The sequence below is a fragment of the Sinocyclocheilus grahami genome, unplaced genomic scaffold (genome assembly GCF_001515645.1).
Source record: "Sinocyclocheilus grahami isolate Dianchi unplaced genomic scaffold, SAMN03320097.WGS_v1.1 scaffold107.1, whole genome shotgun sequence".
Classification (NCBI taxonomy): Eukaryota; Metazoa; Chordata; class Actinopteri; order Cypriniformes; family Cyprinidae; genus Sinocyclocheilus; species Sinocyclocheilus grahami.
Window position 1 is genome coordinate 359,725 of NW_015505286.1, and position 27,435 is coordinate 387,159.

Below are 27,435 nucleotides of genomic sequence, written 5' to 3' on the forward strand. Positions count from 1 at the left end.
ATTTTGAATACAGAAATATTAAATTTAAATAACTGAAATTATACCTAAAAAAAGAAACCGCCAGCAGGTGGCAGCAAGTCACTGAATCATTCATTCAATTGATTAGTTTGAATGGCTGATTCATTCAGGAATGAAGCAAGTCTTTATGAATGGGTAATCATGAATCACTGACGACTAGATTAGTTCAAAAACGTACTTTCATTCATGAATGAAACACCGCTGTGTTTGCTTTTAGAGATGCACAGCGGCTGAGCTGTTACTATATTTGGAACTATTTTCGTTGAAGAAAGAGCAAAATCAGGCAGTACTTGTTTATTGAACTGTTGTATTAAAATCAATATCACATTTGCAAACTCCCTTAATAACTATTAAAAGTCACTCTCCTCATCACGATCTGTGGGCGCACAGAAAATGAGAGTGTGCGAGTGAGTTCTCAAGACTCAAAAGCACGTGCAAATGATACGTTCCGTCATCTGTCATCGCATACGAGTAAAATTATTATTAATAGCCGCAATCCCGCGCCGAAATTCAAGTCCTGCTCGGTGTTCTCTGCTAATAACCCGACTGTGAATGATGCGAGCGGCATCACTATGTTGTCACAGAGAAGCTGCAGCCGTGGCGGGGATGATTTTTGGTGTGCCGGCAGAACAAGCTACACGTTTCTTTTCCCCTCATTTTTTCTAATTGACAGAAATCCATTGTAGCAACGGAAAACTTGAATCCCTGTATATACAATATTAGAGTGTTTGCGGGAGCGGGACACACACGTTGCAGGAGCGGGCGGTAATGGTCAGAAATTCAGCGGGAGCGGTCTTAAGAAAACGGTCCCGCTCAGGGCTCTAGGCTGAGCATCAACACACAAGTTTTCTTTTCGTGCTACCCCATCTCCACCCCCAATCATTAGTGCCGTTTCGTTGTCTTTGACAGAACATATAGGAGAATTTTTGAAATAGCACCATAAACAAAATGTATTTAATTCAAGCACTTTCAAGGACTTATGTCTGTTTTCAAGTACTTTCCAGGCCTTGAATCCATATGTCTGAAATTCAAGTACTTTCAAGAAGCGTGGGAACCCTGTGCATTTTAATATTCACAGACACTAGTTCATATCGTGATTCGAATTAAGTGTCAGACCTACTTTTGATTTATTCGTCCAAAAATTTACTAATTCCATGGCATTCCGCGCTATAGAGTAAATTACGTTTTTATGAATGGACTCCGCGATCCCGTCCTCGTTTTGGCAGAAACCATATGACATTTAGACCACCGATTCAGAACATTTCAGCTTGCCTTGTGTGTTGTTTGAACGAGTTGCAGGGGTGAAATCACGTCACAGCGTTTCTCTTTCTCTCTCTGTAGCATATGTGCACAGACTGATTGATTTAACGTGAATCGGTACTCCGTAGTACCGACGAAATTCGGTCGGTACCCAACCCTATATAAAAGGGAATCAAATTTCTTAATTTGTTTGATGGTGACACGCTGTTGTCCTTTCAACAGCGGCAAGATACATTTAACATCCCAAAACAGCATTTCTTTCGTTATATACAAATTAGATAGTTATCTACAAAGAGTTTTATACAAAACTATATCCCTGGTTTTTCCCCTAGCTTGTCAAAATCTCCAATGGTTTATTAATTAAATTTGAGCAAGCAAGTTAAGAAATTATTTCTGCAGTTTATTTCTTATTTCTCACACATGCAGGTCTTCATGCTTTTAGAAATGTGTGGGAAAAAGATTTTGATAGCATCCCTGAGAACAAAGAGTGGGAGAAGGCCTTAAAACATATGGGCAGGATGTTTATTTGCAACAAAGCAAGAGAAAGACAGTATAAAATTGTCCATCGCTTGCATTGGACCCCAAACATTCTTAAAATGAATATGCAAAGGTCATCAATTTGCTCAAAGTGTAAGAGTAGTTTGGTACGCATAGCCATATATTTTGGTTGTGTCCGTTAATCTCACGATTTTGAAGCAAGGTTCAAAGGAGATTAGAGAACAAATCTGGTTATACTATATGTAGAGAGACCCTTGGTTCTTCATCCTAGGTTTGGTACACAGTAACTCAACACTTGCACCAGGGGACACAACTCTTGCTCAGAATTTGCTTTATTGCCCTAAGATGTATCTTACTTAATTGGATTAAAGACAAACCACCATCCATTCACCAGTGGTTTCGAGATATTTACAATATACTTCCATTTGAAAGAATTAGTGCATCACTTAAGGGGAATGTGGACACTTTTAGATATATCTGGTCTTCTTTTTTTTTTGCCATCTTAGCAGACTCAACTAAAGAAACTTTAGAGCTCGGCCAGGTAGACATTTATGTATGCACACTATCCTGGGGGTGTGGTGGGTAGGTGTGTTTGTATTGGGGTTTTTTTTATGTAATTTTGATGTGTATTATTTTGTATGTTATTCCTGTTAAAAACCAATAAACTTGGTCTCTGCAGGGTTCTAGGTAAGGCTGGGTGGTAAAAAAAAAAAAGTTTTGCTCTTGAGTGAACGTTGCAGAAGCCAGACAATTATTGTGGTTTTATCATCAGACTACTCAATCATAAGAACATGGCACACACTTGCCAAACAGGAGAACATTTCACACAATACCACATGTTTGGTCTCTTAGAAATGCACATTTGACAGTAGCTTAAGTTGGGCGTGTAACAACCTAAAATTTAAGTAGTCTGACTGTTTGATTTAGGATTAAAAACACTGGTCTTCCATTTAGATCATGTTAACCATAGATAAAATCATGCATTGCACCTCGCTATCATGGTTAAACTTTTTTTTTTTAAGTAATTATATTGTTTCTATGGCATTTGTAATGAAAAACAGTATCCTACTATAATAATAGTATAGTATAATATAATAAAATGCAATATGAATCTCACATTTCTGCCAAAATACCATGGTTACAGTTAGTGTTACTACAGTAATTCCATGGCAAATGGTTTGTGCAAATTTGATTTGTGAATCGAAAAGCCTTCTAAATTGGATCATTGTGATGGCATGATTCTCCTTTATTCCACATCACTGTTGTTAAGAATGTCAGTGGTGTTTCACCTGGGGCGGGTTGCATAAACTGCTTAGACTAGCCTTCAAAAGTTAAAGTTAAACTTAAAAAGACCAAGACTGGTCATAATTACAATTTGTAATACATAATACAATTTTGTTGTACATAATTTGTCAGTTACAAAAAGGTAGATTGGTCTACTGTGAATCCAAAAAATAAGACTGATTACCCCTTGGCTAACTGCTAGTTAGTCAAACTAGTTTGTAAGTTTGTTTGTTGTTTGTAAGTTTTCCGTGTTTAAGTGCTCGGGCTTCGGGTCCCCGGTGCATATACCAACCCAGGAAACGTGAAAAAGATTAACCCAGTAACTTTGTTTTGGTAAGCCTATTTTTGCAAGTTTCTGAAAAAAACGAGCGTGTCAGATTTCGCTCCTTTTGTGACGTGGCAAAGGGATCTTAATATAATATCACCGCCCCTCCGCACGTTTCCACCCACGGCGGTGCCATTGTATTTTCACAAGCGACAACGTTGTACCAGTTCTAGCACCATGGCAAAAGTTCGAGCAAAGCATGCTAACTGTTCTATCATTAGAGTCCCACACCTTGGTTAACTTCAAATTCAAGGACCTTTCAAGGACTTTCCAGGTCCAATACCCTCAAATTCAAGGACTTAATGTGGGGACACATTTCAAGTGAGAGCAAGGTTACATCGTGTTACCTTGTAAGATACATTGTTACAGCTTTCATGTGTCAAACACAACTATGCAAAAAAGCTTTTTTTTTTGGCCATATGACAGAGATTGGATATTCTATTTGACGTATTTCTGTTTTGCATGGATTTTATTTTTAAAATAGCCCCATTTTTAAAATAGCCAGTAGCATTTTGTTTATATCTGCACAGGGCATGCAGAGTCATTGAGCTCGGTAAAGCCGCATTTGACAGCCACAGTCTAATAGATTACCCCCTAGATTCAATATGAAACTCTTAGTAAAACAAAATAGTGATCATAATCATGCTGAGGCTGTGTAGTTTTAAAAGTGTTTAATATATGCCGACTCGCGCATATGACCCGCTCTGTGCGTTCGAGTCTTTGGACCGGAGTCCAAATCCGGATCAGACTGTGCGTGCTGCCGCGGTTCGCGTGAAACCAAACCTCATTTGCCCCAATCGAAAGCATATTTACACTGTCCGAATCGTTCCCTATCGCCTTTGTGCACTACGTGCCATTCACTGTACAGGAAATACTACACTGTGAACAAGTGACCAATCTCAGCCGGCGCTTCAGCGTCTATTTATAGTGTAGCTGGCGGGCGCTTCGAAATCGAGAGAGTATTTGATTGGTCAGAAGATTTGATGTGAACCTCAAGTATGAGGTGACGTCAAAAATCGTTGATCCTTTTTGGCGGAAGTGACTAACTGCAAGCTTTGAATGCTTATATCTTCTAAATCCAAATTTTGTTAATGTTTTAAAGCACACTGGCTTATAGATACCCTTAAGACTAACATATTGATACTAACACCCAAAAAATTTTTTAATTTTGATTTCATGGGGACTTTAAGGTAACATTTAAATGTGCGTAACTAATGTAAATCATGCAAGATAGTATGCATAGGCCACAAAGTGTTATCGAAATAACACATTAGCAGACCAGAGGGAATAATATGGGATTTTTTCCAGAAAACTTCTTGCGCAAAATAAATTCAAGCACTTTTAAGGACCTGTATCTATGTATGTTTATTTTCAAAAACTTTCCAGGGCCTTTAACTTTTTTTTTTCAGATTCACAAACTTTCAAGGATTTCAAGAACCCATAGGAACCTAGAGTCCCAGCCTCAGAGGAGACAAGAGAGCAGTGGATTTATTTATTTACTGTATATTACGCTGCGACCACTCAGATCTAATAAAAACAAGTGATTTATTTCCCAGCTGTTTACCTTCACAGACATAACCGACTAATTCTGTAACTCATGTGTTTTTAAAGGGGTCATATGATGCAATTTCAATTTTTCTTTTCTCTTTGGAGTGTTACAAGCTCTTGGTGCATGAAGAAATCTGTAAAGTTGCAAAGACTAAAGTCTCAAATCCAAAGAGATATTCTTTATAAAAGTTAAGAGTCAGCCACGCCTACCTAAAACGGCTCATTCTAACATGCTCCCACATATCTACGTCACGATGTGGGAAGATTTGCATAACGCCGCCCAAATGTTCATGCAAAAAAAGGCGTAACTTTTATTCTCGCTGTAGTATTGTTGTTACTGCCGCCATGTCGTGAAGGCGCTGTGTGTTTCGTTGTGAAAGGGAAACTACTTAGTTTGGCCTTCCAAAAATGGACACGACTAGAAATCAGTGGTTAAGTTGTATTTACAACACTGTTCCAGAACACTTCAACCCAAATATTCAGATGTGTGCAGCACATTTTATGGAGGACTGTTTACTGATCCTGGTAGAGTAGACTACAATGCCGGCTGTTCTGACTCACGAACTGCAATTACCTTTTTTATATTATATTTAAAGAGTTTTTATATTTTTTATATTTAAAGCAAGTTTTTCGGGCAGTGTAGAGTAGGGCTTGTTGTTTGTCATTTCTCCGATCACAAATGCAGACATGGTTTTATGTTAACTCGGCGCGATGCAACGCAACGCGTAAAAAGACTGTATAAGTCATTATAATCCATAATTATGTCCCCACTGGATGCAACGAATGCCTCGTTTATAATGGGTTTTCATGTTTTTGAATCATCGCTCCTCCGGCCTGACAGGGCATCACAATATGGTAAGGGGCGTAACATTTGTCACACGCATGAGGTATTCGGCCAATCATAACGTACTGGATAGCTGGCCAATCACAGCACACCTCGCTTTTCAGACTGATGAGCTTTGTAAAAATCGACGCGTTTCAGGAAGGCGGGGCATAGAGGAGAACCAATAATTTACAGTATGTGGAAAACAATGTGGGTTTTTTTTACCTTAAAGGGGTCATAGGATGCTGCTAAAAAGAACATTATTTTGTGTATTTAGTGTAGGGCTGTAGTACTCGCTATGAAATAGCAGAGTTGGTTTATTTAGGCACCAGAGTGCAGAATTCAGCACTCAACAAAACTATGGCGTTTCAGGGATGACTCATCTGAACGCCTTTGGCCATTGCCTTAATAAACTCAATGGAATCGTATGTTATTGGTTCTAATGCTCACCGCTGTAAAAACAAAAAAACAAACAAAAAATATTTATTTTTATTTGCTTGAAGAGAATCCTTTTTTTTTTCTCTCATTTGGACTCGAACCTCTTTGGACTCAGTCTTGACTCGGTCTCGACTAGTCCTGGTCTTGGACTCGACAAAGCTGGACTTGACTACAGCTCTAATTTAGTGTAATGAAATGTGTTTATGCGGTTTTTAAGGTTCAAAAAACATTATTTTCCACATACTGTACATTATTGTTTCTCCTTCCACATGCGGCAACCACATGTGACGGCCCCGGGCTGGACTCCGCTTCGTCCATGGTGAAAGCCGATCCGGCGATCCACAGCGCAAAGTTGTAGTATTTCCTCAGCGACCAGCACGGATCAGCTCCAGGCATGACGAAGCAGATATCGTCCTCTTTTGGAAGGCCAAACAAAGTACTTTCGCTTTCACAACGAATCACACAGCGCCTTCACGACATGGCCACAACAATACTACAGCGAGAATAAAAGTTACGCCTTCTTTCTTTGCGTGAACATTTGGGCATAGTGACGTAGGTATGTGGGAGCGGGTTAGAACGAGCCATTTTAGGTAGGCGTGGCTGACTCTTAACTTTTATAAAGAATATCTCTTTGGATTTGAGACTTTAGTCTTTGCAACTTTACAGATCTTCTTTATGCACCAAGAGCTTGTAACACTCCAAAGAGAGAGGAAGAATTGAAATAGAATCATATGACCCCTTTAAACACATTTCATTACACCAAATACACAAAATAATGTTCTTTTTAGCAACATCATATGACCCCTTTAAGACCAAACCGACTGCATTTACATGAATAGTCTCCAAGACGGGCATTTTGGCATAACTTTTCGTGTAAGTGTGTAGCAATAACAGAACTTAAGAGAACGTAAGCGAAAGAACTCGGCATTCGCACACTGACTGAGAAGCACGTTATTCTGTGAGCGTGCTTTCGGTGTGTGAGCACAGAAACCCGTCAGCTTTCAAGTACTGGACAAGACTCAAAAACATATGCAAATACTGAATATCCCTTTCGTGATGATGTGACAATGACATTTCAGTCAACTGTCCCTGGAATCGGACATATTTTCAGAGTAAAAATGCATCAGTCAGTTTATAAAAAAATAAAACATAAAAAATATACCTGTACTCTAGGCTGGACTCGAGTCAGAGTACCCACCTATAATATTTAGTAGATAGTGTTTAACACACAAAAGAGTGATGATCAGGTCAACACACTTTGAGGTATAGAAATTCTACACTGATTTAAAAGAGAGAGAAAAAACGCACTGGTATCAGATCAGTATTGGCCGATACTTAGAATTTTTGGTATCGGATAGGTTCAGAAAAAAAAAAATAGTATCCGTCCACCCCTATTAAGCTATTGCGTTTGTGCATTTAGACTAAATGTATTTAGACTATAATTTTTAATACTAATACCTAAAAACCATATAGTTACATTTTTACCATGGTATTGAGGTGCAATATGTGTAGTTTTAACTGTGGTTATACGGATCTAAATTAGGGCTGTCCAAAAATTTTTTTAATTTAAAATATTCGTCGAATTTAAAATAAAAATTCACATTCGAATGCAAAAATGTTGCATTCAAATTTTAGGTGTGCATCACGCAGCATTATCAGTGGCACACAAGATGCGATGATGTAAGTGTCATTGCATTTTAATGCTTTTGTTAGCCTATCCAGTTGAACCCACTAGATGCGGCGCTGCTACGTTGTTCATTCAAAATATTGCGGGGAAAAAAGAACATCAAGATGATGTTGTTTACGCCAAAACCGAAACCAAACCGTTCACACAGAATGCATATTTATCACATTTTCTAGCGGGACGTCCATCACTGTTGCACTCGCGTCTCGCACATGGCATGTTTAGAAAGCCATGTAAAATTAATGTAAGTTCAACTTTTTAAAAACATGTCTCAAGACTTTATTGCGGGTTTTCCCCATCCTACTGCATATCAAATTTTTTAATTAAGAAAGTACTCTGTGATTGGTTTTCGGTCCTTTGTATTAAACTATATTTACATGCATGATTCTGTTTGGTTTCTAATCGTTTAAGCAACTTTAATTATATAAACTTTATAAACATTATTTTAAACATTATGCACTTTTTTTCCCAAAGATAGTCGTGTTATTTTATTATGCTTTGAAGAAACGTGCATAATATTTTGTTCGATACGTCCTCTTGTGGCCTCAGGAGAGAAGTCAAAAGTTTTTTTCCCCCCTAACTGAAGTTATGCCTTTTAAATTCGAATATTGATCATATTTAAGTACAAAATTCGAATTTAGTTTTTCAGCCATTTTGACAGCCCTAATCTAAATGTATGCTACTATGGAAGACCATTGGTTCATTTTAATAAAACTCAGAATAATTTAATTTTACCATATAAAAATCAGGTTGTAACCATTTTTACAGATGTTACTATTTTTGATAATGAACAAAGCTATTACTACCGTCAACTCAAGCTACTGTCAAAAGTGCATTTCTAAAAGAAAAGAAAAAAAAAGCAATATTAAAGAGTGCAGTCTGCACTGCACACTGTGCTGAAGATACGCATCATCAAAGTCAGGCAACACAAACCTGTTTCATGATTTGAAACCTTATCACTCATTAGAACATGCAGAAACTAAGAAATTAATTACTGTAGGAAAATATATGCTTGTAATATTTCCCGTCTTTATTCTTCTAATACTATGTAACATATAATCATAGTTTTATATGCAAGACTGAACTACCTACTATGTTTCTGTTAAGAAATTATTAACAAGTACATGGTGTGAACCCGGGAACTGGGAAGTAAGCCAATGCTTAGCCAGGCAGAGGGGGAAAAATCCTCGACTTAATTTTGCTCGCGTCGACTAACCGGCAAAATACCGGAAGTGGCGCATTTCATGGACGAGAATTCATAAAACACATTATTAGACTGTTTCCCATAATTAAGCATAACTGTGAATTCACAAACGCTACGATTTAATTAGCTAAATAATTATATGCAATGCAGTTCTAATACAGTATATGCGCTTTCATTATTTACATGCGTGTAGGTTAAGTACATGCGTCACACAGTGGCTCCGTTCACAGTAGTTCCACCGGAACTGTTATCATTTACATGTGTAGAGCGTCTCAAACTGCATCTCTGCATGTTGTTGTGAGTTTGGGTTTATTATAACGTTCATCTGGGAATGCAACATGTGCCATTTCATCAGATTTGTAAGGTAAATCATTTATAAATCCACGCAAACACAGAAGAATACATCACGGTTTCAAAATAAAAGCTCAAACACTCACTCCGAGTTTACACGTTTTGATGTCCACATATTCTTTTAATTACAGTGGCTATAGCATTTCTGTCCTAAAGAAATGGCCAAATATTAAAGATTAAGTGGACATTTGAATTAAATGGTGCTTGGTAAATATTAAACAAGTATTAGATCGCACAGCAATGTGTAAAAATAATCATTATGCCGTTGGTGCCCTCTGCAGGCCTTTGTTGTAATGCGTAATGTACATTAGCTCTATTATTTATAAAACATATATTTTAACAGTTTTGTTCAATAAAATTATACGATTTCTTGCTTTTGATACTTTATTTGATCTAATTATTATTGCCTCATTGCTATTATATATGTTTAAGTAATTTTAAAGGCTATTGTTCACTTACATCTATTTTTATTACCACAAAAAATTTTATTATAATTATAGGGCCCTATGAAATCCGTTTCATTTCCAAATTCTGTTTTTTTTTTTTTTTTTCAGTTTTCTATACTCTATTTTAATGGTTAAATTGAATTTTATTAATCAAAAAGCTTGTCTAATTAATTGAGTTTCACAGTTTTATTTTTACCAAATTCTGTTTTCCATTATTTTCTGGATTCCATTTTAATGGTTCCATTAAATTTTAATAAATCAAAAGCATCTCCAATTAATTTTTTTTTTTTATTATTTTTTTTTTCAGAAATACTACACATTTACATTTTTCTCCTAAATAAATTCTGGTAAATAATCCTTTAAAAAGTGTTTTATTATAATGTAGCGTCTGGACCAATCAAACACACAATATATATTTTGTTAGCTAGATTTAACAAATACTCTGTAACACCCCTCAGTTAACAAGCCATATGAGGACCCATGGACCCTTCCCCCCGAAATGCGTAACACCCCAGGAAGCCGAACAGGCCCCTGGTTCCATGGCAACCAACCATATCACTGGGTTTATTGCCCAGTGGAATGTGAGCAGAGAGACTCACTGCATTTTCCATAGCAAGAGGCAAAATGCACAGTAGAAATGGACTTTTCTACTAATTAATTCATAGGAAAACCTTTCTTTGAATGAACAGTGTATCCTTCAGGTCATTGTGTATATTATTGTCATCGTGTATTTTGTCTTTGAAATTGTATACTGTTATGCAGGCTTATAATCGAAACACACTCCTGTCAGCTTACTTATATATATAACTCTACCATGTTTAGTATCTATGAATTAGTATTCGGATGATCTAATTGAGAGTGTATATTGTATGTTTATACCTATGCAACATATTAGTGTTCTAAGAATCTTTATTAGTTTGTGCATCCACACCCCAAGCGGATTACATGTGCAAATTACCATGCCCTCGAACAAAGGGTCGTAAAACCCGTCAGCAATTGCAACCTCCCGCTTGGAATTTTTTCCTTTCTCATTGGACAAGCCCACCTTGAGAGGTGTGACTCTTCTCCGACCTTAAAGGCCCACACCAGGGACCCTCCCAGGGTCGGCGGTTCTGTTAGGTTTCAATAAGATGTGAGCTCCAACGCTCCAGAACATCCTAAGTTACATGCCAGGCTTCGGCCTCGACCTTTCCATTCATCAAGATTCTCTGACTCAAAATTGCTTCTTTTCATCGATCAACTTCAGCAAGGATCACTGGGACTTTCAGATTGCATCAAGCCTTTCTTTCAGACAGATGAGACTTGCAAGTATCCAAACTTGGTCTTATTAATTGATACATTAGGTATTAAGTGTTTATGTAGTTAATAAAACCTTACTTGTATCACACTTGACGTGGTTCATTGTTTGCTCATAAACTGGAGTCACTTAATCATGCAGATTTATGCTACAAGCTTTTGTAGAATTGCACAGTAAGGAAGTTATTTCCCTTAACCAGGAAATTAACGTTCTTAGAATTGACAAGACAGTTGACCCTGAGAGGTCAGCTAAATATCTACAGCGGATCTAAAATATTCATAATTAATTATAACTAGTTACTCATATTTCCAATGAGCTGATTCGTTACAATAATTGTATTATTAGTAGACCAAAACACGTGGATATGCTGTCATTCTTACACTATAATACTGAACTTTGATTTCAGTGATTTGAACTATGAGATGGACACTTGCTTCTTGCACTGTTGCGTTTTACTTTTGCTTTAAAAAGAGGATTTCATAGAAATTTGGATTTCATTTGGTTTAATAAAATATAGTTTAATAAAATATTCTTAAGTAAAATTGTTGATTTTTTGTGGGAAAATAATAGTTTAGATTAATCGATAAATTAATCGAAATAAAAAGTCGTTAGTGGCACCCCTAGTAAATATTAAGCCGCAAAACGATTCGCATTTAAATGAATTCTGCGTGTCTCTGTGTCAATGAATGGCGCAGAAGTGCGGTTTTTTTTTTTACCACTCGTACTGAAGTGCGCGTGACGCTTGCGGTGATTTTAGCGTCTGCCCTCTCACTAAATGAGGACATAAATACATGAACAACATCTCCAGGACTTCTTTGAGAGTCACTTCATGAACATTTGACCGTTTCATTTGAGTAAAACTATCCTCATATCATATACACACAGAAATGTAAAGGTATTCACGGCAACCCGTCAAAATAAAAGTTTGGTTTAACTTGAAGGCATTGACAGAAATATATTACTATGTTCAGTAGAATGTATTTAACAGGTTGCTACTACTACTAAAATTATTAAATAACTGGAGTCACTTAATCATGCAGATTTATGCTACAAGCTTTTGTAGAATTGTACAGTAAGGAAGTTATTTCCCTTAACCAGGAAATTAACGTTCTTAGAATTGACAAGACAGTTGACCCTGAGAGGTCAGCTAAATATCTACAGCGGATCTAAAATATTCATAATTAATTATAACTAGTTACTCATATTTCCAATGAGCTGATTCGTTACAATAATTGTATTATTAGTAGACCAAAACACGTGGATATGCTGTCATTCTTACACTATAATACTGAACTTTGATTTCAGTGATTTGAACTATGAGATGGACACTTGCTTCTTGCACTGTTGCGTTTTACTTTTGCTTTAAAAAGAGGATTTCATAGAAATTTGGATTTCATTTGGTTTAATAAAATATAGTTTAATAAAATATTCTTAAGTAAAATTGTTGATTTTTTGTGGGAAAATAATAGTTTAGATTAATCGATAAATTAATCGAAATAAAAAGTCGTTAGTGGCACCCCTAGTAAATATTAAGCCGCAAAACGATTCGCATTTAAATGAATTCTGCGTGTCTCTGTGTCAATGAATGGCGCAGAAGTGCGGTTTTTTTTTTACCACTCGTACTGAAGTGCGCGTGACGCTTGCGGTGATTTTAGCGTCTGCCCTCTCACTAAATGAGGACATAAATACATGAACAACATCTCCAGGACTTCTTTGAGAGTCACTTCATGAACATTTGACCGTTTCATTTGAGTAAAACTATCCTCATATCATATACACACAGAAATGTAAAGGTATTCACGGCAACCCGTCAAAATAAAAGTTTGGTTTAACTTGAAGGCATTGACAGAAATATATTACTATGTTCAGTAGAATGTATTTAACAGGTTGCTACTACTACTAAAATTATTAAAACCTTATTTTTAAGAAATAATCATACAATATTTCTTCAATGTTTAAACTGCAATATTAAATTACCTTTATTTTCCAAAAAATTAAATGTTTAATTTTCATTACTTAAAACAGTGGTTCTCAAATGGGGGTACACGTACCCCTAGAGGTACTTGGGGGTACTGCAGGGGGTACGTGAGAGAAAGTGGAAACTGACATTTAGGAATAAATCATGAAAATAGGTTATTGTATTTTTTATATGAAATTAGGACTACACAAAAGTGCATTAAAAATAAAGCCATAAATTTAAAATGCATTTCAAATTATTAGAGTTATTTATTGAGACCCGGATCAGGAGCAGTGTCTGCCCGCCAAATAATGTAGGTTAGGAGAGGTTGCGATAAAATGGACAGGTGGCTTCTTAAAAGGGGACAAGCTCCTCTGAGAGAAGACGAACATGCTAAAAAAAAAAAAAAAACAGAGCCTCAAAAATACCTCCAGTTTCGTGATGAATACAAAGGGATGGGATTTACTTCTACTTCACATAACTCTCCCTCAGCACTGTGCTTTTTATGCAGTGAGCTGTTAGCTAACAGCGCAATGAAGCCATCTCATCTTCAACGGCATCTCCGGACTAAATACCCACATCAGGTCGGGAACTCACTGGAGTTTTTCAGAAGAAAATTTCATGAATTTACATCATGCCAAGAGAACATGAAAAAAGCCACAAGTGCATCAGCAAAAGCACTCGAAGCATCTTATGCTGTGTCTTTACTTTTGGCGAAAGCTAAAAAGCCATTTAGCCTGGCTGAGGAACTGATAATACCTGCTGCAGCTGTGCTCGCTGAGACCATGCTGGATAAAACGGCAGCAGACAAGATCAAAACTGTACCGCTGTCAAATGACACCGTTTCGCATAGAATTGACAAGATGGGGACTGATATAGTTGAGCAACTGTTGGATAAACTCAGGGCTGGTGAATCATTTTCACTTCAATTGGATGAATCGGTTGTCATGTCAGTGGACAGGCACAATTGGTTGCTTTTGCGAGATATGTGGATACCAGCGACATTCGCGAACACATACTTTTTTGCAAAACACTGGAGGGGAGAACAACTGGAGAGGATATTTTCAACATTGTTAATTCGTTTTTCTTAGAACATGAAATCAGCTGGAAATCCTGTACCAGTGTGTGCACTGATGCAGCAGCGTCAATGACTGGTGGAAGAGACTGTGTGCAGAGGGCGATTTTAGCTGTTTTCCTCAGTTTGATAGCTTCGTCGTAAGTGAGAATAGGGAGAGAGACACAGTAAAAACCTTTCTGGTTGGACACTCCGCTAACGTGATTTCTAGTTTCAAATCATACTTCCCTGATGTAAGAGAGAAGTCTGAGCAACTGGATTGGGTTAGAAACCCATTTACACTTTCCCAAAGCAACCGTGGCACGCTACCTGTTCATTTATTGAGACCCGGATCAGGAGCAGTGTCTGCCCACCAAATAATGTAGGTTAGGAGAGGTTGCGATAAAATGGACAGGTGGCTTCTTAAAAGGGGACAAGCTCCTCTGAGAGAAGACGAACATGCTAAAAAAAAAAAAAAAACAGAGCCTCAAAAATACCTCCAGTTTCGTGATGAATACAAAGGGATGGGATTTACTTCTACTTCACATAACTCTCCCTCAGCACTGTGCTTTTTATGCAGTGAGCTGTTAGCTAACAGCGCAATGAAGCCATCTCATCTTCAACGGCATCTCCAGACTAAACACCCACATCAGGTCGGGAACTCACTGGAGTTTTTCAGAAGAAAATTTCATGAATTTACATCATGCCAAGAGAACATGAAAAAAGCCACAAGTGCATCAGCAAAAGCACTCGAAGCATCTTATGCTGTGTCTTTACTTTTGGCGAAAGCTAAAAAGCCATTTAGCCTGGCTGAGGAACTGATAATACCTGCTGCAGCTGTGCTCGCTGAGACCATGCTGGATAAAACGGCAGCAGACAAGATCAAAACTGTACCGCTGTCAAATGACACCGTTTCGCATAGAATTGACAAGATGGGGACTGATATAGTTGAGCAACTGTTGGATAAACTCAGGGCTGGTGAATCATTTTCACTTCAATTGGATGAATCGGTTGTCATGTCAGTGGACAGGCACAATTGGTTGCTTTTGCGAGATATGTGGATACCAGTGACATTCGCGAACACAAACTTTTTTGCAAAACACTGGAGGGGAGAACAACTGGAGAGGATATTTTCAACATTGTTAATTCGTTTTTCTTAGAACATGAAATCAGCTGGAAATCCTGTACCAGTGTGTGCACTGATGCAGCAGCGTCAATGACTGGTGGAAGAGACTGTGTGCAGAGGGCGATTTTAGCTGTTTTCCTTAGTTTGATAGCTTCGTCGTAAGTGAGAATAGGGAGAGAGACACAGTAAAAACCTTTCTGGTTGGACACTCCGCTAACGTGATTTCTAGTTTCAAATCATACTTCCCTGATGTAAGAGAGAAGTCTGAGCAACTGGATTGGGTTAGAAACCCATTTACACTTTCCCAAAGCAACCGTGGCACGCTACCTGTTCACCTGAGGGAGGAGCTATTGGATTTATCCACAGACCGTGGGTTGCAAACTACTTTTGAAAACCGTTCCCTGACAGAGTTTTGGGTGTGTGTGAGGAGAGAGCACCCTGAGCTAGGGAAAAGTGCTTTGGAACACCTACTCCCATTTGGCTCTACCTACCTCTGTGAAACCTCATTTTCAGCAATGACCCAGATAAAAACTAAACAAAGAAACAGACTTTGCCTTGAAAATAGTCTGATAACAGCTGTAGCTTCCCTGCCACCAAGAATGTCAAAGATCTTAAGAGAAGGACAGGCCCATGTATCCCATTGAAAGGATCACTGACAAATTGACACAAATGGGCATACTAGACTTGTATACTGAACTGTTAGTTAAAACACACTGAAACTTAGTTGAAATAGACTGAAAAAAATTAACTGTTGAAAAATTGTTAAAAAAGTATCACAATGAACTTGTATTGGACTGAAAAACACGGATTTACCTATAACTGTTATGCCTAATACTTAAGAGATTTACATAGTTGCGTAAAGCTACATACAGAAATGTTTATAAGAAATAAACCTGCTCGGGGGGCATCATATATAATTACTGTCTCGCTTTTATTCTTATTCAGGACTCAAATTGGCACCTGCTGGCTGCTACACTGTTTCTCCAGCCTCTGGGCTCCCTATCATTTCACTGTATTTTAAAGCAAAATGTTGTTGTCTGGTCAAGGGGTACTTGGCTTGAAAAAAAATCATAAAAAGGGGTACTTAAGCCAAAAAAGTTTGAGAACCACTGACTTAAAAGATAGATTAAATGAATGTTTTATGCCTTAAAATATAAATACACAACACAGAATTTCTGAGCAAAAAATCTATTGTAAGAATAAATTAAACTTGTTTTTATGCTTTCAAATAATTAGACATGCTAAAACAGAATGTGGTAACAATAAAACATAAGGTTGGAAAAAATAAAACATTTCATAGGGCCCTAAACATGTAATATCTGTTAAACTTTTAATAAATTGATGTTAAATTGTTTAAGTTTCATGATTTTAATTAAGTAGACATGCTTTTTGACCAATACAATTTTATTTAACCAGTAAAAAGGAGTCTCCCCCCCCCCAAAAGCCATAAACCTAGGGGAAACACTGCTGACTCTCCATTCTTGATCCGACACTATAAAGTGTCATTCCTGATTCCAATATATATTTTTGTTAAGGAAAAATGACTGGAAAAGTGTAAAGAACTCAAGAACATGAACTGTTTTTCATGTTTTGACAATAAAGAGTAGTTTAAAAGTACAATTAACGGTCTGGTTTCTACAACTTTCACTTAGGAGCAAAAATCTGCCTTTAAACTTGAAAGAAATAAAGATTTGAAATTTATCATGATAATTATCGATATCGACTGACCCCCCCCCCAAAAGCCATAAACCTAGGGGAAACACTGCTGACTCTCCATTCTTGATCCGACACTATAAAGTGTCATTCCTGATTCCAATATATATTTTTGTTAAGGAAAAATGACTGGAAAAGTGTAAAGAACTCAATTCCTGATTCCAATATATATTTTTGTTAAGGAAAAATGACTGGAAAAGTGCAATTAACGGTCTGGTTTCTACAACTTTCACTTAGGAGCAAAAATCTGCCTTTAAACTTGAAAGAAATAAAGATTTGAAATTTATCATGATAATTATCGATATCGACTGATATGAAAAATGTAATCGTAATCATTTTTTTGGCCATATCGCCCAGCCCTACTCAAACTCTTCTCACTGGATGCCATAGCACTGTTTAGTGGTTGTGTGATTGAGACTTTCTGCAAGTAAATGCATTTTCTCTGAGCTTGCACTGTGCTGTCTTTTGAGCAGAGCTGCTAAATGTGTGTGTGGCATGGTTCAAACGAGTTGCTCTGTTTGGTTCTGCTTTTGGTGCATTGGCAGTTTAATGTTTCTCATATGCAACGGAAATGGCAATGCTTATCATTTAGGTAAACTGGTATTATTTTATCACCCATTCCTAATTAGAAGTTGTAAAACATACTTTGATGCCATCTTTAGGATCCTCTCTGATACTGATGATGGGTTTGTCCTTTGATGTGCACAGCAGGTCCAGGATCTCTTCATTGTAAATCTAAGTTTAAAAAGAATAACACCATTGAGTTACACAAAATGAATATTGACTTCATTCATAAATTAAATCCATAAAGGAGAACAAGATAGTACAGAAGCATTTATACCTCAAGGTAAGATACAACCAGCAAAAATTCACAGTCTGCACATTTAGACTTTTCTTGAAAGATTCTTCGTATCACTCGTGGGATAACCCCAACCGTGGACTCGTTCTCTTGTTCTGATGTGTATGTGCCACCCATAGAGAATGTCTTCCCTGACCCTGTCTGCCCATAGGCCAAAACGGTGGCATTATAACCTGCAAATGCAAACAAAGAAAAAAAAAAGAAAAAAAAAGACATTTGTGAAATTTCTCAAAATATCTTGTTTCACACAAGAAAGTCATAGGTTTAGAAAACTGAGTGTGAATCAACAATGACAATTTTCATTTTTGGGTAAACTATGCCTTTAAGACTGGTCAAGACAAAAAAATAAAAAATACTACTTGTGGTAAATTACATATGTGAAATGTATTTGTTGGACATGTCTAATAAGATAACCAACAAATTAAAATAAATAATAATTTGTTTTGCTTCACTCAGATGTGTTACAATAGAGAAGACCATTGCAAATTCCGTCTCATGCCAACCAGTGACCGGTTATCAGATTTTGTTTGTATGGAGCACCTAAGGGGACAAGGTGGAATAGAGGTTGACCGATTGATTGGTTTTGCGGATTAATTCAGCACCGTCAGTTATCGTCAAAAATCCGCAAAGTTTTTCCAGATTGCGTCCATTGCTGGAGCATCTGAGAAGGGTCTGCTATCATTATACACTAATTAATCTGTTAACTAGATGCTGCATTAGTGGAGAACAGCAGTGTTTGCCGGCTGAGAGGATGCTAACATTAGTCGCACCTCAAGTGGTTAAAACAATGTGACAAAAATACACTCAAGCCCGACCCAAATGTTTGATGTCATGATTGTTACCATCTATTAGTGCTGGGCGGTATACCGGTTCATACCGAATACCGGTATTTATTTTTGTTATGATATGAATTTTTAAAATACCGCAATACCAGTATGTCACTTAAACAACGTTCGGAACGCGACACTGTTTGAAAGGGGTCCCATTTCACTGGTGCACTGTGGTGAGGGAACAACTGTATGTGTTACCAAGCGTGAAAGTTCCGAAACTGAAGCTGTAGAACTAATAGAACGTGATGACACAGAAGAACTCATCCACAATATCCACATTGACCCCCACAAATATCCACCGCCCCCTGCCATCAGCTCCCGCGTCTCACATGCACACGGGCGCGACTTTAGCAGATTTAGCAACTTTAAGTGTATTTGTTGGACATGTCTAATAAGATAACCAACAAATTAAAATAAATAATAATTTGTTTTGCTTCACTCAGATGTGTTACAATAGAGAAGACCATTGCAAATTCCGTCTCATGCCAACCAGTGACCGGTTATCAGATTTTGTTTGTATGGAGCACCTAAGGGGACAAGGTGGAATAGAGGTTGACCGATTGATTGGTTTTGCGGATTAATTCAGCACCGTCAGTTATCGTCAAAAATCCGCAAAGTTTTTCCAGATTGCGTCCATTGCTGGAGCATCTGAGAAGGGTCTGCTATCATTATACACTAATTAATCTGTTAACTAGATGCTGCATTAGTGGAGAACAGCAGTGTTTGCCGGCTGAGAGGATGCTAACATTAGTCGCACCTCAAGTGGTTAAAACAATGTGACAAAAATACACTCAAGCCGACCCAAATGTTTGATGTCATGATTGTTACCATCTATTAGTGCTGGGCGGTATACCGGTTCATACCGAATACCGGTGTTTATTTTTGTTATGATATGAATTTTTAAAATACCGCAATACCAGTATGTCACTTAAACAACGTTCGGAACGCGACACTGTTTGAAAGGGGTCCCATTTCACTGGTGCACTGTGGTGAGGGAACAACTGTATGTGTTACCAAGCGTGAAAGTTCCGAAACTGAAGCTGTAGAACTAATAGAACGTGATGACACAGAAGAACTCATCCACAATATCCACATTGACCCCCACAAATATCCACCGCCCCCTGCCATCAGCTCCCGCGTCTCACATGCACACGGGCGCGACTTTAGCAGATTTAGCAACTTTCAGACCCTTTTAGCGGATCTTTTCCATAGAATATTCATACTGACAAACCTAGCGACTTTTTTGGATAAACCTTAGCTATGGTTCAGTTGGAAGATTTCGCCAGTGCTGTCCCGCGAACGCGAGGTCTGACTTTCCCGGAGAAGTGTCACCTCTCTCTCGGCATCAGTTCTGTGCAGTGAGCGGTAGAGAAGCAGCGCATTCAGTTGGCCGCACCGCAGCCGACTCGTCAATAAATGAGTACAAAACAGCATTTCCTAGCACCTGTCTTTTGCTGATTGTTTGGAATTATAAATATGAGCGTAGTTCGTCTGTTAATATCACATGCACTTTGTTGTTTTTTTTAATTTGTTACTCAGACGCAGGCAGTGCGCTGCATGAGACAAAAAACATAGCCAAAACAACCGCATAGCCGCTCTTTAGTGTAGATGCATGTTGATTTTATCAGACAATGCAGCATTTATAAATGAGAGTGACTCCTAGTTAACATGTATTAAAAGGGGTCGTGTTTAGTCACCATTTAGTGTGGTATTTTTTGACACTATTCACTCATCATGACAGTAAAATAGGGCATTCTAAGTCAATATACTGCAGTATTTCCTCTCTCAATCAGTAGAAAATATGGTTAACACCCGGTCATGCATGAAAAAAAAAATACCGTCATGTACCGTGAAACCGGTAAAATGTTGAAAAATACAGTGATATAAATTTTTGGTCATAACGCCCAGCACTACCATCTATTTGCATTAGTTTATAATCAGCTGGTTAATCATGCATTCCTTAGCCTGTGAAGCCACACAATTAAAGCTAGTGATGCAAGTAAGCAAACTGACATGTTCATGCAGCCATAGGGGGTGTGCGATATTGATTGTCTATGATAATATTGTAATTCTTATTTTAACAATATGGGAGCTGACAGAGTGTGTGTGTGTATATATATATATATCACTCATTTTGCAAAAAAGCAAAGATATGTTGAGTCCAAAAGTACTCACTGCATGATGAATTCAACTAGAATGCCCCTAGAATTCTAGTTATGAAAGCAAATAATAGCCCTGTATGGGTTTTTACATTACATTAACATTTAGCAGACGCTTTTATCCAAAGCGACTTACAAATGAGGACAATGGAAGCAATCAAAATCAACAAAAGAGCAATGATATACAAGTGCTATAACAAGTCTCAGTTAGCTTAACGCAGTACAAGTAGCAAGGGTTTTTTAAAGATAATAAATAAAAAGAAAACCGATAGAATAGAGCAAGCTAGTGTCAAAGGTCTTTTTGCTTTTGTTAATTGTATAATAAATGAAAAGAAAACCGATAGAATACAAAAAGATTAGAAAGCAAGTGTTAGTTGTTTTTTTAAAGAAAACAAGCAGCAAATGAATAGAGTGCAAGTCTAAAAGAGACAAGTGTTTTTTGTTTTGTTTTTTTTTAAGAATAGAATTAGAATAGAGAGTGCAAGAGTTAGAGGGTCAAATAAAGATGGAAGAGATGCGTTTTTAGCCAATTCTTGAAGATGGTTAAGGACTCAGCTGCTCGGATCAAGTTGGGCAGGTCATTCTACCAGGAGGGAACATTTAATTTAAAAGTCTGTAAAAGTGATTTATTTTGGTTTTTGTATTTTAGACTTATGAGATATGATACAGTTACATAAAAACACACAAGCAAGAGTACAGTTTTTCCGAATATCAGCATGTGAGCATGACCGCAAATGTGATATAGATTTTAAAGAGTTCAACAAACAAGAAGGTAATATTGAGTGAGTCACACTTTAGACACAATATTGCCTGGTCTTCTCCGACAAAAAGAGCTCCAAACAAAGCAGGATAAGATCAGCTCTAGATGGCATTTACACTTATTGAAAATAGTGATATCTTCTATTTACCATCTAAAAGCAGCAGTTCTTTGCAATAAGTGTAAATACAAATTAGATGCTATTTATACTTTATACTGGCAGATACAAACTATTTGCACCTCAGTATTGTTGTACATTAACAGGATGCAATAATAACAGCGTAAATTATTGTATTCATTAAAATTATAAATACTTTTATCATTATTAAACACTCGTTAAGCACTTTACTTCCACTTTTAGAACATTTTCTTCATTTTTATTGAAAATAAATTCTAATGTGATATGTGATGGGAAAAGTAAAAAGAGCGAGCTCGGCAAAAGCCGGGCTCGAAACTGGTCAATCGTGTCACAAGCTAGTTCTCCACACCCAATCCGTTACTGCCTACACTACTGAAGCCGTTATTCATGCGCGTCGTATTTGACCTTTTGTGGCATTGGAGGGCAGAGCTACTGTAAATTTGCACTTAGTAATAGACAACCTTACTTTTACTTAAAGGGGGTTCTATTATGCTCTTTTACAAAGTCTTGATTTAGTTTTGGGGGTGTACTAGAACAGGCTCTCATACTAGGTTGTTTGAAAAACACATTATTTTTCACATTTTATATTACAACAACCCCTCTCTCCCCAGTCTGGCATGAACCGCTCGAATAGTTCCTGTATCAAATGAAGGCCCGCCTTCTGAAATATGAAATGTGCTGTGATTGGTTAGCTGGGCCAGTGTGTGTTGTAATTGACACCACTCTGCGCCTGGTCGGGAAATGTCATGCCCCTTACCATACTGCGAGCTTCAGTGCAAATATTGCGTCCATATCAAATCATTTTGAGCGCGATTTAAACCCGGATGATTGTAACCGCTCTAAGTTCATCTGCCTTGGGAAAGCTAACGTGTCTCCGACATGGTGATAACACTCGTTGCCTTCTCTAGTGCAGATCAACCAGGTCTCGCCCCATTCGTCGGTATTTGTGATATCACAAATCCCGGAAAATATTCGTTGTAGTCCAAATGAGTCATTCGTTGTAGTTTTTGAAAAGTGATTTGTTAAATAAAATATCTCCTTTTGAATTGGACTTTGAGCTTTGTAAATTTGCAGATCTTTATGCTCAAACAGCAACATTACAGACTAACTAAAGTCGAAAGTGAAAAAGCATAATAGGACCCCTTTAAGTAAAATTTACTTAATTTATATCCCCCTCAGGAAACAAGACTAAATATCTTATATCATTTTCTTATATAGAAAATCCATATTGATTAAATTTTTTTAGATATTTGTACTTGAAATAAGAAAAAAACTTAGTAAGAAAATAATTTTCATGCGTGCATGAATGAATGAAGGATTTAAACATCACTTGCACTTTAAAAAGGGGGAGGAGACAGAAAGAAACTCTGGGTTTCCCGAAGAAAACCTGCTCCTGACCAGGTTAGGTTCACAGAGTAAGTTACCATGGTATAAGGTATGAGTATAAGTTAACTCCCTTTCAGAAACGGGCTTGACTTACCCTGCTTTCTCGGGTTTGACATACCTGCAATTCTGAAACGGAAAACCCAGAGTTACCCTCATTTCAGGGTTAACATACTCCGAGTTTTCACTTAACCTCCTTTCTGAAACGGGCCCCAGATGTTTTATTGGGCTATTATTATTTTTACATTTAGATACCCATGTTTGGCAGAGATCAAATCCTTCAATCAGAGCTTTTCTGTTAAACGGATACATACTCTGCCCAGCTTTTTGCTTTATGCAATCTGGCAACCATTCACACGCACTCTCTCTGCGGAGGTGCCGTGATCTGAAAACACCGACTTATGGTACTGTACAAGTAAGCTGGAGTTCAGCGATCTCCATTAGAGGTATTCTTCTTAAATTAAAGTGTCATTCAGCCAGTCTGTGTTCTGTCGTGGATCTCGACTGTATTGTTTGCGATAGTGGTTGCTGATTGTAACGTTACTTAAGCAACCTCTGTGAAGCAATACGTTTTTTTTGCCGTTGTTTTAAAAGAGAAACATTAATGCAATTTGGAATTATTGGAAATACTATTAGGAATTTCTCTTATTATATTTGAGAGTAGATTTTTGTCACACCAGTTTTCATAACATAGACAGGGCGAGTGTATATCTGAAGTCTTTGGTGTTTATTTAGCCTCTAATTGATATCCTGTTATAAATCTGTACACTAACGTTAAATGAGGTAAAATAAACCATGCATACAAGTCGATATTCTATTGATTTGTGCTTATTGGTGAAACAACTTCTAATGAAATGTAAAAATTAATTTCCCAAATGACAACAATCATTGCAATTAAAATTTAGCAAAATAATTTTTTCTCATCATTTTAACCATTATACAGTAAGAAGAAATTGTGACGAAAATGTGTAAGTTTCCACTGACTAAAACTAGACTAAAATGCTCAGACATTTAGTCGACTAAAACATGACTAGAACTAAAACAGGACAAGTTGACTAAATATGATAAAAACGTTAAAAAAAAGTTAGTTACATTTGACAGGACCAAGACTAAATTAAAAATAGCTGACAAAATTAACTAATCACAACCTTTGTTTATTTGAGCGGTCGGACCATCTGAGTCATATATGGCAGATAAAAATAACTATTTGCAAAATTCTCGTTTTCTGCAGCGTTTTAGTGAAAATAATCTATTTCGCTGCTCACTATGTTTCTACTACTGTTGATAAAATTATTGCGTCATTACATCTTTAGCTGGGCAGCAGAGAGTGCTTAAATTAAGTAAGTTTGACTCTAGATAAAAATACAGGATATAGTGCCGAAAGATCATTACCATAAACAACCCTGAGTGCTTGTAATGTATACAGCCATGTTGTTTTGATATGCTGCTCCCTTTAAACTGTAGAAAATGTAAAATGGTGCGGTGTCGTGAAATAATAAAAAATATTTTACATTAGGGCTGCAACTAACGATTATTTTCATAATCGATTAGTTGGTCTGTTTTTTTCTCCCACCCCCCTTATATTATAGCATTAGAAATTGCCTACTACTGTTACTAAAGAGCTTACGCATATTGAAGGACTAACCAATACAGAAAACAAAAAAATTATTTGTAATCACCAGTACTGTTAGTTTAGAGCAGCAGTGACAAACCATAATTTGTTAAAAACCTAAATAACCTACATAAATTTGTTTTAATAAATTTGTTAAGCATTGTATATAGTGAATATAGTTTAAATCTCTGCATTAAAATAATAATAAAGATGATAAAGACGAATAAAATCTGACGCACTTGCACGTGCCCGCCGCTCATTCAGTAAAGATTAAAACTTAACACAGACTGTAAGGACGGACCTTTATGCAAAAATGAAAATGCTCGCATGAATTTGTGACATTTATACATAAGGATATGACCTTAAACTAAAAGTTTTTGCACTGAGGACGCACACGCATCATCTGTCAAAGCGCCTGACAGGGCAAGCCATTACGCTAATGCATTAGCTTAAAGCTTAAAATAAAGAATTCTCATGTTTTGGGCAGCTTGGATCACGTAACTCTCCCGCAGAATCTCATTGTGTTTCCTCCACTATTTTTAGATGCATTTTGTCCATAGAAATGCGTAATTCAGTGCTGTAATTTGACGCAACCTGCTGAAGTTGGACGTGCACTGAGGGCAGACCAGAGTAATCGATAATGAAAATCGTTGTTGATGATTTTCATAATCGATATTAATCGATTTTTTCAATTGATTGTATGCAGTAGATTTAAAATAGGGCTGCAACAACTAGTGTCACGGAACAGACACTGTACTGATTCAGTGGCACTGTACAACTGATTGTGTATTTTCAACAAATGCTGATGTTAACATTGACACCATGCTGGTGTGACCAAATTTAGCCACTTTGGGCTGCAAAAATCAGGGGGGAAAAGTATCAAAAATTCTAGCGGGACTGCTTTACAAACCTCTAAAAAGCCCTGACAATAATGGAGACACAGCAGTGTTAAATACTTCCTCCTGCTCCGTTGTGGGGTCAAAGACATAATCATAGGTGAAAGCCTTGTCATTTCCCACGATCACCTGAAAGGAAAACCGTATTTAATGAATATTTAACAACATTACTTTTTAGTGCATAAATGTGAATAAAATAGGCAAGGTCTCATGACAGACCTGAGGTTCACCGGGAACAAAAGTGAGACAGCACTGACATCCTTCATTGATCTCTTTGGAAACCAAAGGCCGGCATCTCATCACAACCCTCACAGGAATTACCTTCTCATCCTCCTTGGTCATCCTGAAAGAGCAGATAAAGTCACCAAATTACAACCTGAACTCACATATTGTCTGAAAAAGCCAGTTTGCACAAAGGAAGACAAGCCAGGGCTCTACGCTTACTTTTCTTTTTAGGAACGCTTGTGCTCCTAACTTAAAAATTTTAGGAGCACAGTCAAAGATTTAGGAGCGCCTTCTAATCAATAATCCAAAATTGGATTGAAAAAAAATTTGCCTTCCCATTACGAGGTGATATTTGACTCAAAGTGATTTACAGTGGAAATTAGTTTTTACCTTTGTAATGGCATTTTTTAAAACTTTATTAAAAGTATGTCATCTGTCAAATTAAAAATATATATATTTTATAAGCTTTTTAAAAATTCTAATTAAAACAACAGAATAAGAACAAGTAGAATAAGAAGAATAAGTTACCAATCAAATGAAATCAGTATTAACAAAATTAATTTGTACAGAGGTGGCACAGAAGAACAAAAGTGGCTTGTAGGTCTATTTTCAGACATTTAACGAGGCTCAGAGGTGGCATGAGTGCAATTAAATCTAGGGATGCACCGATACCACTTTTTCCAGTACTCGCCCGATACAGATACTTTTATTTTTTTTGTACTTGCCGATACAGAGTACCGATATTTTTATTGGATTTGTACATTTTTTAAATATTGGGTACATAAACAAAAAATGTATGTATAATGTTAGTTGGTTAACTTCATTTATCAAATAGATAGTCAAACCAAAATTTATTCAGACACCTTCAACTTTTCTCACATTATCACAGTTTATTCACTATAGTTTAGAAAATGGTAATAAAATACGACAAGAACTCAGAGTTAAACTGTGTCAGAACAAACTCAGCTTGATAATGCTAGATAACTTTGATACAAAGGTATGTAATGAATTACAATCAACCAAAAAGACAGCTGTTAGTATGACCATATTTAGACAACTATCAATACTTAGTCGGGCAACTCTTAGCCTTAATGACAGCCTGTAGTCTCCTGGACATGCTGTCATCCAGGTTCATGCAAACCTGAACTTTTTTTGAATTTGTTTTCCCCAGATTCTGAATAATTTTTGGTCCCAAATTTTTATAAGTTTTACTGGTAGTCCACTGTGTGAAGAATTTTTAGATATAATTTTTAGGTATAATTTGGTATGCTAGATTCACTTTCGCCAGAAAGTCGTGTATGCCTAAGATTGAAAATAAATTGTGTTTATAGTGAATGCCCCTATAAATGGTCTTATTTTTACAGTTTAGTTTTAATCCAAATGATGCATGTGCTAAGTGAGTGAACATCAAAGATCACACAACAGAAGCGTGCACGCTCTCTCTCTCCCTCCCTACTGTTAAGTAACTTGTACATTGTTTTACTTACTTGTTTTTGACATATCCAACCGAACTACAAACTTTCCAGTGATGTCTGTGAGAAAGGGATAT

General features: G+C 37.0%; 1 protein-coding gene across 1 annotated transcript in view; it reads right to left on the reverse strand.

Moving 5' to 3' along the window:
* The window catches only part of kif4 (kinesin family member 4), a 214,291-nt gene that overhangs the window by 160,006 nt on the left and 26,850 nt on the right, over positions 1-27,435 (reverse strand). The window contains exons 2-5 of the mRNA XM_016276974.1: positions 25,881-26,004; positions 25,676-25,790; positions 17,868-18,058; positions 17,672-17,761 (exon numbers count right to left, since the gene is read on the reverse strand). Of these exons, the coding sequence (XP_016132460.1) occupies positions 17,672-17,761; positions 17,868-18,058; positions 25,676-25,790; positions 25,881-26,003 (519 nt within the window). The 5' untranslated portion in view covers position 26,004. The remainder of the gene's footprint in view (positions 1-17,671; positions 17,762-17,867; positions 18,059-25,675; positions 25,791-25,880; positions 26,005-27,435) is intronic.